The sequence below is a fragment of the Oncorhynchus mykiss genome, chromosome 12 (genome assembly GCF_013265735.2).
Source record: "Oncorhynchus mykiss isolate Arlee chromosome 12, USDA_OmykA_1.1, whole genome shotgun sequence".
NCBI classification, from domain to species: domain Eukaryota; kingdom Metazoa; phylum Chordata; class Actinopteri; order Salmoniformes; family Salmonidae; genus Oncorhynchus; species Oncorhynchus mykiss.
In genome coordinates, this window is record NC_048576.1 from 6298857 (window position 1) to 6312104 (window position 13248).

Genomic DNA, 13248 nt, shown 5'->3' on the forward strand with positions numbered 1-13248 from the left:
TTTTAGCGCCTGTCTGCGCAAGACGCTCGTTGACGCACGCGAGCAGTGTGGGTGCAATGCTTGAATAACATGTATGTGTAAATATATTTTGCAACGCTCGAGCATGACGCGACGCAGGTGGTGTGTGTGGTTAGCATGTTAGGGTTGTTGTCCAGTTGGAGGGTGAACCTTCACTCCAGTCTGAGGTCTTGAGAGCTATGGAGCAGGTTTTCATCAAGGATCTCTCTGTACTTTACTCTGTGAATTACCCTAACCTTAACCTTAACCCTAACCTTCACCATAACCTTAACCTTCACCATAACCTTAGCCTTCACCATAACCTTAGCCTTCACCATAACCTTAGCCTTCACCATAACCTTAACCTTCACCATAACCTTAACCTTCACCATAACCTTAACCTTCACCATAACCTTAGCCTTCACCATAACCTTAGCCTTCACCATAACCTTAACCTTCACCATAACCTTAGCCTTGACCATAACCTTAGCCTTCACCATAACCTTAACCTTCACCATAACCTTAGCCTTCACCATAACCTTAGCCTTCACCATAACCTTAGCCTTCACCATGACTTTAGCCTTCACCATAACCTTAGCCTTCAACATAACCTTAGCCTTCACCATAACCTTAGCCTTCACCCGAACCTTAGCCTTCACCCGAACCTTAGCCTTCACCCGAACCTTAGCCTTCACCCGAACCTTAGCCTTCACCCTAACCTTAACCCTAACCCTAACCTTAACCCTAACCTTAACCTTAACCCTAACCCTAACCTTAACCCTAACCCTAACCCTAACCTTAACCCTAACCCTAACCTTAACCCAACACCAACTCCATACTGAGACAGATTAAACAAGCAGTGTTAGACGGGATGGGGACTGTGTTTGTGTACCATGGTAATAGGCTATGTCATTATTAATGTGTTGACTTAAGCAGTTCTCCCTGCAGGGTTAATTCTTTACTCCATCTTGAATTTTGTCTGTGCGTTGGGGCTTTTCAGAAGAATAGCAGTAGAATGGAAGAGAGGGTGAAATAGCCCTTAGTTCCGTACAGTATTTATGCCCTACAACACTGAACATTCAATTTATTCCTAGTGACAATATAATTTAAAATGTATATATATTTGTACATTTAAAAAAAACAAGTGTGTCTCGTCATTTAAGTTGCTGTTTTAATTTCTTGGTTAGCCACAGTCGTTTTTCAAGTTGTTGCTTGAAGATGGCAAAGCGCTAAGTTTCGTTTTTAGGTCACGGATAAGGTTATCATCACGCTTCTGTAGTTCACCAAAGCACTTCTGATTCACTTCATCCCCTTTGACCTCCTCATCTTCTTCCTCATCCTTCTCCACCACCTCCTCATCCTCTTCCTCATCCTTCTTCACATCCTCATCCTCTTCCTCATACTTCTCCACCACCTCCTCATCCTCTTCATCATCCTTCTCCACCTCCTCATCCTCTTCCTCCTCCTTCTCCACCTCTTCCTCTCCACATCAACCCCAGAACCTGGCCTTGATGAACATCATCTGTGGGATCTGAGTCCTGTACTCTGACCTGGTAGTTTATTGAACCAAGGTAGGACTATTCCTCTGACCTGGTAGGTTATTGAACCCAGGTAGGACTATTCCTCTGACCTGGTAGTTTATTAAACCAAGGTAGGACTATTCTTCTGACCTGGTAGTTTATTGAACCCAGGTAGACTATTCCTCTGACCTGGTAGGTTATTAAACCCAGGTAGACTATTCCTCTGACCTGGTAGTTTATTAAACCCAGGTAGGACTATTCCCCTGACCTGGTAGGTTATTGAACCCAGGTAGACTATTCCTCTGACCTGGTAGGTTATTGAACCCAGGTAGACTATTCCTCTGACCTGGTAGGTTATTGAACCCAGGTAGACTATTCCTCTGACCTGGTAGGTTATTAAACCCAGGTAGACTATTCCTCTGACCTGGTAGTTTATTGAACCCAGGTAGGACTATTCCCCTGACCTGGTAGGTTATTGAACCCAGGTAGACTATTCCTCTGACCTGGTAGGTTATTGAACCCAGGTAGACTATTCCTCTGACCTGGTAGGTTATTGAACCCAGGTAGACTATTCCTCTGACCTGGTAGGTTATTAAACCCAGGTAGACTATTCCTCTGACCTGGTAGGTTATTGAACCCAGGTAGACTATTCCTCTGACCTGGTAGGTTATTAAACCCAGGTAGACTATTCCTCTGACCTGGTAGGTTATTGAACCCAGGTAGACTATTCCTCTGACCTGGTAGGTTATTGAACCCAGGTAGACTATTCCTCTGACCTGGTAGGTTATTGAACCCAGGTAGACTATTCCTCTGACCTGGTAGGTTATTGAACCCAGGTAGACTATTCCTCTGACCTGGTAGGTTATTCCCCCTGTCTAAAGACAACATTAAGGTTAGAGGTTCAATAACAACAGTCTGTAGGTTAAAACAACAGTCTGACACATATCTTCACATTGATTTCCCTGTCATGTTTTCAAACTGTATACTATTTGAGCTATACATTATTTCCTAGATTGGTTGGATAATTGTGCATAAATCTGAATAGTTCACAATCACAATTATTCCCCATAATATGTATTACTTTCTTTTGACTCAATACTTCCTCTCGGTCTCTCTTTATCATTGGTAAAAAATGTAATATCCTAACTTCCAGAAGAAAGTCAAATAGATTGATTTGTTCCACCACACAGTGAGGGTGGCATGACCTCATGACTCTGGAGAGTGGAGATGAATCGTATTTATAGTTCTTAATTCGACCAGAGATGGCAGGCGAGCTCTCTCATTCCCCTCAACCAGCCTGGAATCCCAGCTAGAACACCCCGTTGATTCCATAGTTCCATCGATCCTGCATACGCTCCAGTCCGTTCCAGTGGAGTTTATCCCACTCCACTCTTTACCCCCAACACCGTTAGATCAATGAATTCGCGTACCCATCTCCTCTCTCTCACTGGTCTCCCACAGTGAACCGCTGGACAGCTCCCGTTACGAGTATTCGGAGCCTGCATGTTCTTTCCCAAGTCTTGGGGATTTCTACCGCGTTACGCTTGGAGCCTTTGCGCAGAAAAAGATGGTGAACTAACGGTTTTAGTTGTTGCTTCTTAACTTGGAAAGTTATCACCGCCGTACCTGCTTTTTGTTGCTATTGTATTGGGAGATTTTATTTGGAGCAACCGGTTTCCATACGCACGACGTTAACGAACTGATTCGTGCGTTGTGTGGTTTTTAGAGAAGGATTTTTGTGATAGTGGGACTAGTGTCGCTCAGCGGTGAAGCGCAATCATGGAGGGATCATTTGGATGTATTTGGGCGAAAAGACTTTCGGTATTTGTCTGGTTATGCTATCTCGCCGGCGATTCAACATCATATAGTAAGTCTCTGATTAAAACATATTTCAATGTCGAAACATGTCAACTATGCGGGTGTGCATGCGCACCAAAAAAAAAAAAGAAGAGAAGCTGTGTTGTGTGTTGCATACAAATGTATTTCGTTGACACATCGGCTGTAGGCTATTGCTGGAGGTAGGCTTCCATTGGACGCGTAGTGGTCTTGGTACTGTTGAGGAAAAGCCAACAGCTTGACGCTTGACTTTTACTCGGTTTTATGAAAAATGTTGCTACCTTTTCAGGCTGTTTAAAATGTTCCTGCATATCTTAGTCTATGTGTTTCACGTAGCCTAATTACTTCTCGTTGTATTATTTTACAACCCTGTTGATTTGCTGATTGGCTATAATGAAATAACTCTGAATTAGCAATTTGCACCTGATCGAATCTATTATCTCTCTTTCTCTCTCTCTCTCTCTCTCTCTTTCTCTCTCTCTCTCCTTTTCTCTCTCTCTCTTTCTCTCTTTCTCTTTCTCTCTCTCTCACTCTCACTCTCTCTCTCTCCTTTTCTCTCTCTCTCGCGCTCTCTGTGTGTGTAGGTAGAATAATATATCTGAACCTCTATATTTAAACTTCACAATAAAATGTGTTATAGTAACTATATAACATTTTTAATTGATGTGCATTGAGCGAATACCGTGTATTTGTGTCAATAGGTCACCTGCTTGAGCCTAGTAGACTGAGTATGTAAATCTACCCACATGTAATCAAGCTGATCTAGGCTGGTCTACTGCCTATATAGCCTCTTGTACTCAACTAGTGGCATAGCCTTTATCCTACCCGCCCGCCCAGACACAAAACACATCCATAGTCCTTACTCGTCATTATACACTAGTACAGCGTTATTACGAGGTCAAGGACTAGCAGGTGGATTCCTCCTAGTATAGTACTGAGCGTTAGTGATTTTTTAAGGTCGGTTGTGTTTCGGTTAGACATTAAATGCACTGTGCATTATGTGGGTTGAATGCTGTGACATCGTAGAATTAAACAAGTAATAAATACAAGTCCCCATGATGGTGTTGACTTCCCCCATTACTGCTCATCACTTACTTAACCATCAGTTATTCACATGACTTTTAACTTGAATACTATATTTCCAGTTGTTGTGTATTATTACATGTGTTTTGTTAGATGAATTTATTATTTCATCACAAAGTCATCATCTCCTCTCAAAAAGATCTATTCAAAGTAAAAGCTTCATTTATTGATTGATCTGAATAATAACTATCAATCACTTAGATCATGATTCCCCAAACTCGGTCCTGCCCCCCCCCCCCCCCCCCCCCCCCCTCCCCAGCACCACACAGCTGATTCAAATAATTAAAGCTTGCTGATGAGTTGGTTATTTGAATCAGCTGTGTAGCGCTGGGGGGTGGGGTTCCCCAGGACTGGAAGCCCCTGATTTAGATAATGTATTTTTAAGTAGAGATACCTTGCGAAGAAACTGTTATCCATCCCCTCTTGGTCCTGCATTCTTCTGTCTCTTTTATGTAGCAGGCGTGAAAGAAACACGGACTGGACAGGTGCACAATGGATTATGCTCATTGTTGTTGATTGACACATTTCTTCTGCAGTAAACTATGTAGAATAGTTGCCTGTTGGAAACTACAACTCCATGCTACATTGCACAGTTCTGGCTTAATCTGATTAATCTATAGAGAAACTACAACTCCCTTCTACATTGCACAGTTCTGGCTTGATCTGATTAATCTATAGCGAAACTACAACTCCCTTCTACATTGCACAGTTCTGGCTTGATCTGATTAATCTATAGCGAAACTACAACTCCCTTCTACATTGCACAGTTCTGGCTTGATCTGATTAATCTATAGAGAAACTACAACTCCCTTCTACATTGCACAGTTCTGGCTTGATCTGATTAATCTATAGAGAAACTACAACTCCCTGCTACATTGCACAGTTCTGGCTTGATCTGATTAATCTATAGAGAAACTACAACTCCCTGCTACATTGCACAGTTCTGGCTTGATCTGATTAATCTATAGAGAAACTACAACTCCCTTCTACATTGCACAGTTCTGGCTTGATCTGATTAATCTATAGAGAAACGGAACAATGTGCGCAGTTAGATCAAAGGGATTTGTTTTTTTACAAAATATAATTCAAATAATTTAACTGATTTTGGTCAATTAGTTGTTTAAAAAAATAAAAAGAACCAAATTGTTGGTTGATCGCTCAGCACTATCTTCTAGACTAGTACTGTAGAGACTGGTAATCTGGGGACTGGTGGGTACCTCCTAGACTAGTACTGTAGAGACTGGTAATCTGGGGACTGGTGGGTACCTCCTAGACTAGTACTGTAGAGACTGGTAATCTGGGGACTGGTGGGTACCTCCTAGACTAGTACTGTAGAGACTGGTAATCTGGGGACTGGTGGGTACCTCCTAGACTAGTACTGTAGAGACTGGTAATCTGGGGACTGGTGGGTACCTCCTAGACTAGTACTGTAGAGACTGGTAATCTGGGGACTGGTGGGTACCTCCTAGACTAGTACTGTAGAGACTGGTAATCTGGGGACTGGTGGGTACCTCCTAGACTAGTACTGTAGAGACTGGTAATCTGGGGACTGGTGGGTACCTCCTAGACTAGTACTGTAGAGACTGGTAATCTGGGGACTGGTGGGTACCTCCTAGGCAATTGACACACAGTGAGAGAGGGTGTCTCAAATAGGGTGTGTTAGAGAGGGCCGTCTCCACATAAAGTACTGCAATAATATCTTGTTTGCATTTTTGATTACCCTTTATATTTGAGGTCAATGTCAAATAATTCAAACAAACCAAAGTGTTATGTGCTGGTAAAGCAGCTGACATCAGTGTAGAGCAGTGTTTAAATCCCTCTCTCTGAATGCAGCTAACATCAGTGTTTAAATCCCTCTCTCTGAATACAGCGGACATCAGTGTTTAAATCCCTCTCTCTGAATGCAGCTGACATCAGTGTTTAAATCCCTCTCTCTGAATACAGCGGACATCAGTGTTTAAATCCCTCTCTCTGAATACAGCGGACATCAGTGTTTAAATCCCTCTCTCTGAATGCAGCTGACATCAGTGTAGAGCATTGTTTAAATCCCTCTCTCTGAATGCAGCTGACATCAGTGTAGAGCAGTGTTTAAATCCCTCTCTCTGAATGCAGCTGACATCAGTGTTTAAATCCCTCTCTCTGAATGCAGCTGACATCAGTGTTTAAATCCCTCTCTCTGAATGCAGCTGACATCAGTGTTTAAATCCCTCTGTCTGAATGCAGCGGACATCAGTGTAGAGCAGTGTTTAAATCCCTCTCTCTGAATGCAGCTGACATCAGTGTAGAGCAGTGTTTAAATCCCTCTCTCTGAATGCAGTGTTTAAATCCCTCTCTCTGAATGCAGTGGACATTAGTGTAGAGCAGTGTTTAAATCCCTCTCTCTGAATGCAGCTGACATCAGTGTTTAAATCCCTCTCTCTGAATGCAGCTGACATCAGTGTAGAGTAGTGTTTAAATCACTCTCTCTGAATGCAGCTGACATCAGTGTTTAAATCCCTCTCTCTGAATGCAGCTGACATCAGTGTAGAGCAGTGTTTAAATCACTCTCTCTGAATGCAGCGGACATCAGTGTAGAGCAGTGTTTAAATCCCTCTCTCTGAATGCAGCTGACATCAGTGTAGAGCAGTGTTTAAATCCCTCTCTCTGAATGCAGCTGACATCAGTGTTTAAATCCCTCTCTCTGAATGCAGCTGACATCAGTGTAGAGTAGTGTTTAAATCCCTCTCTCTGAATGCAGCGGACATCAGTGTTTAAATCCCTATCTCTGAATGCAGCTGACATCAGTGTTTAAATCCCTCTCTCTCTGAATGCAGCTGACATCAGTGTTTAAATCCCTCTCTCTGAATGCAGCTGACATCAGTGTTTAAACCCCTCTCTCTGAATGCAGCTGACATCAGTGTTTAAATCCATCTCTCTGAATGCAGCTGACATCAGTGTAGAGTAGTGTTTAAATCCCTCTCTCTGAATGCAAAGGACATCAGTGTAGAGTAGTGTTTAAATCCCTCTCTCTGAATGCAAAGGACATCAGTTTAAATCCCTCTCTCTGAATGCAAAGGACATCAGTGTAGAGTAGTGTTTAAATCCCTCTCTCTGAATGCAGCTGACATCAGTTTAAATCCCTCTCTCTGAATGCAAAGGACATCAGTGTAGAGTAGTGTTTAAATCCCTCTCTCTGAATGCAAAGGACATCAGTTTAAATCCCTCTCTCTGAATGCAAAGGACATCAGTGTAGAGTAGTGTTTAAATCCCTCTCTCTGAATGCAGCTGACATCAGTTTAAATCCCTCTCTCTGAATGCAAAGGACATCAGTTTAATTTTGTCTCTCTGAATGCAGCTGACATCAGTTTAAATCCCTCTCTCTGAATGCCACTGTTAATCAAGTGTCATGAGTAGTCAGGTCATGAACTCACAGTAATGCTCAGGGCTTTGACAATGACTGAATGAATGACTGTCTCCCTTTGCCCATCTCAGTAGTCCTCATGCTCTGGTGTTTGTAGTACACTATGCGGTTTACTACGGTCAAGGACAGGATTGGGATGGACCAATTAGGAGTCCCTTTATTGAGCATAACAACAGAATCACGCTGTGTATTTAGTATTTATTAGGATCCCCATTAGTTCCTGTGAACGCAGCTGCTACTCTTTCTGGGGTTTATTATGGATCCACATTAGTTCCTGCCAAGGCAGCAGCTACTCTTCCTGGGGTTTATTAAGGATCCCCATTAGTTCCTGCCAAGGCAGCAGCTACTCCTCCTGGGGTTTATTATGGATCCCCATTAGTTCCTGCCAAGGCAGCAGCTACTCTTCCTGGGGTTTATTATGGATCCCCATTAGTTCCTGCCAAGGCAGCAGCTACCCTTCCTGGGGGTTATTATGGATCCCCATTAGTTCCTGCCAAGGCAGCAGCTACTCCTCCTGGTGTGACATGACGCCCCCCCCCCCCCCCCCGGTGGTACAATACCACAACATTACAATACCACAATATTACAATATTACAATACCCCAATACCACAATACCACAATTTAAACAATATCACAATACCACAACACCACAATATTACAATAGCACAATACCACAATACCACAACAACACAATATTACAATATTACAATACCACAACACCACAATATTACAATACCACAATATCACAATACCACAATATTACAATACCACAATACCACAATACACCAATTGATTGTGTGTGCAGGAGAGTGATATATCCTCATTAGTTGTGTAATCTAGAGAGTGAAGATATCTTCATTAGTTGTGTAATCTAGAGAGTGAAGATATCCTCATTAGTTGTGTAATCTAGAGAGTGAAGATATCCTCGTTAGTTGTGTAATCTAGAGAGTGAAGATATCTTCATTAGTTGTGTAATCTAGAGAGATATATATCCTCATTAGTTGTGTAATCTAGAGAGTGAAGATATCTTCATTAGTTGTGTAATCTAGAGAGATATATATCCTCATTAGTTGTGTAATCTAGAGAGTGAAGATATCTTCATTAGTTGTGTAATCTAGAGAGATATATATCCTCATTTGTTGTGTAATCTAGAGAGTGAATATATCTTCATTAGTTGTGTAATCTAGAGAGAGATATATCCTCATTAGTTGTGTAATCTAGAGAGTGAAGTATCTTCATTAGTTGTGTAATCTAGAGAGTGAAGATATCTTCATTAGTTGTGTAATCTAGAGAGTGAAGATATCTTCATTAGTTGTGTAATCTAGAGAGTGAAGATATCTTCATTAGTTGTGTAATCTAGAGAGATATATATCCTCATTAGTTGTGTAATCTAGAGAGTGAATATATCTTCATTAGTTGTGTAATCTAGAGAGTGAAGATATCCTCATTAGTTGTGTAATCTAGAGAGAGATATATCCTCATTAGTTGTGTAATCTAGAGAGTGAATATATCTTCATTAGTTGTGTAATCTAGAGAGTGAAGATATCCTCATTAGTTGTGTAATCTAGAGAGTGAAGATATCTTCATTAGTTGTGTAATCTAGAGAGAGATATATCCTCATTAGTTGTGTAATCTAGAGAGTGAAGATATCCTCATTAGTTGTGTAATCTAGAGAGATATATATCCTCATTAGTTGTGTAATCTAGAGAGATATATATCTTCATTAGTTGTGTAATCTAGAGAGATATATATCTTCATTAGTTGTGTAATCTAGAGAGATATATATCCTCATTAGTTGTGTAATCTAGAGAGATATATATCCTCATTGGTTGTGTAATCTAGAGAGATATATATCTTCATTAGTTGTGTAATCTAGAGAGATATATATCTTCATTAGTTGTGTAATCTAGAGAGATATATCCTCATTAGTTGTGTGTAATCTAGAGAGATATATATCCTCATTAGTTGTGTAATCTAGAGAGATATATCCTCATTAGTTGTGTAATCTAGAGAGATATATCCTCATTAGTTGTGTGTAATCTAGAAAGAGATATATCCTCATTAGTTGTGTAATCTAGAGAGAGATATATCCTCATTAGTTGTGTAATCTAGAGAGAGATATATCCTCATTAGTTGTGTGTAATCTAGAGAGATATATCCTCATTAGTTGTGTGTAATCTAGAGAGAGATATATCCTCATTAGTTGTGTGTAATCTAGAGAGAGATATATCCTCATTAGTTGTGTGTAATCTAGAGAGATATATCCTCATTAGTTGTGTGTAATCTAGAGAGATATATCCTCATTAGTTGTGTGTAATCTAGAGAGATATATATCTTCATTAGTTGTGTAATCTAGAGAGATATATATCTTCATTAGTTGTGTAATCTAGAGAGATATATCCTCATTAGTTGTGTGTAATCTAGAGAGATATATATCTTCATTAGTTGTGTAATCTAGAGAGATATATATCCTCATTAGTTGTGTAATCTAGAGAGATATATATCTTCATTAGTTGTGTAATCTAGAGAGATATATATCCTCATTAGTTGTGTAATCTAGAGAGATATATATCCTCATTAGTTGTGTAATCTAGAGAGATATATATCTTCATTAGTTGTGTAATCTAGAGAGATATATCCTCATTAGTTGTGTGTAATCTAGAGAGATATATATCCTCATTAGTTGTGTAATCTAGAGAGATATATCCTCATTAGTTGTGTAATCTAGAGAGATATATCCTCATTAGTTGTGTGTAATCTAGAAAGAGATATATCCTCATTAGTTGTGTAATCTAGAGAGAGATATATCCTCATTAGTTGTGTAATCTAGAGAGAGATATATCCTCATTAGTTGTGTGTAATCTAGAGAGATATATCCTCATTAGTTGTGTGTAATCTAGAGAGAGATATATCCTCATTAGTTGTGTGTAATCTAGAGAGAGATATATCCTCATTAGTTGTGTGTAATCTAGAGAGAGATATATCCTCATTAGTTGTGTGTAATCTAGTCTCATCTGAGGTAGCAGGCAGCAGAAACACAGTCTTATTTATCCCAGATCTGCTAAATTCCTGACATCCATGTCATATTGGCTGGTTTAATCTTCTCCGCAAGCTGCTGCAGCTTAATGATTGGACCAGCCTCTCTGTAGAAAACACAAGCTGAGTCCCAAATGGAACCCTCTTCCCTCTATCAGGGCTCCTGCCTGAAACTTTTTCAGTTGGTGGCACTAGTACATGATTTTTGTCACAAAACAAAAATAAATAAAAAAAATGTGGCCTCGGTGTCACGCGTTAGGAAAACAATTTAATGAGCTTTATGAAGTCATTCACAGTGCTTTAGATTACTGGAGACGACAGGCTTATCAATAAATACCTTGTTTCATCTTCTGACATGTCCAAGCAGGAATTCATGATTCAAGACATTTTCTTTCACGTGCAACCTAATAACAAAATCACGAATTCTGACAAGGTATTGTTTTTTAAAAATATTATACTGTTATTAAACAGGGCTCCATAATTATCTGAATTTTGTTGTTTGTTGTTCATGAATTTGTCTACATCTTTTATGTTTGCATAATATCATACCCTCATTTATTTTGGGGGGGATAATTCACCACAAGAGGAGGGAAAACTTAGCTAGATCGCTAACATGAAATGTAATACACACTGTCAGTAGTCCTGTATTCATCCAACACTAATGTCCTAACACAACTGTTGTGGCCTGCTATCCTATGCACTGGCGATGGCTGATGCACATTTTTTGCTCCGTATCTCAAAACCATGTCAAATAATGTGGCGGCAGGTAGCCTAGTGGTTAGAGTGTAGAGGTGGCAGGTAGCCTAGTGGTTAAGAGTGTAGAGGTGGCAGGGTAGCCTAGTGGTTAGAGTGTAGAGGTGGCAGGGTAGCCTAGTGGTTAGAGTGTAGAGGTGGCAGGTAGCCTAGTGGTTAGACTGTAGAGGTAGCCTAGTGGTTAGAGTGTAGAGGTAGCCTAGTGGTTAGAGTGTAGAGGTAGCCTAGTGGTTAGACTGTAGAGGTAGCCTAGTGGTTAGAGTGTAGAGGTAGCCTAGTGGTTAGACTGTAGAGGTAGCCTAGTGGTTAGAGTGTAGAGGTAGCCTAGTGGTTAGAGTGTAGAGGTGGCAGGTAGCCTAGTGGTTAGAGTGTAGAGGTGGCAGGTAGCCTAGTGGTTAAGAGTGTAGAGGTGGCAGGGTAGCCTAGTGGTTAGAGTGTAGAGGTGGCAGGGTAGCCTAGTGGTTAGAGTGTAGAGGTGGCAGGTAGCCTAGTGGTTAGACTGTAGAGGTAGCCTAGTGGTTAGAGTGTAGAGGTTGCCTAGTGGTTAGAGTGTAGAGGTAGCCTAGTGGTTAGAGTGTAGAGGCGACAGGTAGTCTAGTGGTTAGAGTGTAGAGGTGGCAGGGTAGCCTAGTGGTTAGAGTGTAGAGGTGGCAGGGTAGCCTAGTGTTTAGAGTGTAGAGGCGGCAGGGTAGCCTAGTGGTTAGAGTGTAGAGGTAGCCTAGTGGTTAGAGTGTAGAGGTGGCAGGTAGACTAGTGGTTAGAGTGTAGAGGCGGCAGGGTAGCCTAGTGGTTAGAGTGTAGAGGTGGCAGGGTAGCTTAGTGGTTAGAGTGTAGAGGTGGCAGGTAGCCTAGTGGTTAGAGTGTAGAGGCGGCAGGGTAGCCTAGTGGTTAGAGTGTAGAGGTGGCAGGGTAGCCTAGTGGTTAGAGTGTAGAGGCGGCAGGTAGCCTAGTGGTTAGAGTGTAGAGGAGGCATGTAGCCTAGTGGTTAGAGTGTAGAGGCGGCAGGTAGCCTAGTGGTTAGAGTGTAGAGGTGGCAGGGTAGCCTAGTGGTTAGAGTGTAGGTGTGGCAGGGTAGCCTAGTGGTTAGAGTGTAGGGGCGGCAGGGTAGCCTAGTGGTTAGAGTGTAGAGGTAGCCTAGTGGTTAGAGTGTAGAGGTAGCCTAGTGGTTAGAGTGTAGGGGCGGCAGGGTAGCCTAGTGGTTAGAGTGTAGAGGTAGCCTAGTGGTTAGAGTGTAGAGGTAGCCTAGTGGTTAGAGTGTAGGGGCGGCAGGGTAGCCTAGTGGTTAGAGTGTAGGGGCGGCAGGGTAGCATAGTGGTTAGAGTGTAGAGGTGGTAGGGTAGCATAGTGGTTAGAGTGTAGGGGCGGCAGGGTAGCCTAGTGGTTAGAGTGTAGGGGCGGCAGGTTAGCATAGTGGTTAGAGTGTAGAGGTGGCAGGGTAGCCTAGTGGTTAGAGTGTAGGGGCGGCAGGGTACCCGAGTGGTTAGAGTGTAGAGGCGGCAGGGTAGTCTAGTGGTTAGAGTGTAGGGGCGGCAGGGTAGCATAGTGGTTAGAGTGTAGGGGCGGCAGGGTAGCCTAGTGGTTAGAGTGTAGGGGCGGCAGGGTAGCATAGTGGTTAGAGTGTA

General features: G+C 41.8%; 1 protein-coding gene across 1 annotated transcript in view; it reads left to right on the forward strand.

The window, feature by feature from the left end:
- The first annotated feature begins 2869 nt into the window (after positions 1–2869).
- The window catches only part of dcc (DCC netrin 1 receptor), a 600603-nt gene continuing 590224 nt past the window's right edge, over positions 2870–13248 (forward strand). Inside the window, exon 1 of the mRNA XM_036936778.1 lies at positions 2870–3384. Coding sequence (XP_036792673.1) covers positions 3297–3384 — 88 coding nt within the window. The 5' untranslated portion in view covers positions 2870–3296. The remainder of the gene's footprint in view (positions 3385–13248) is intronic.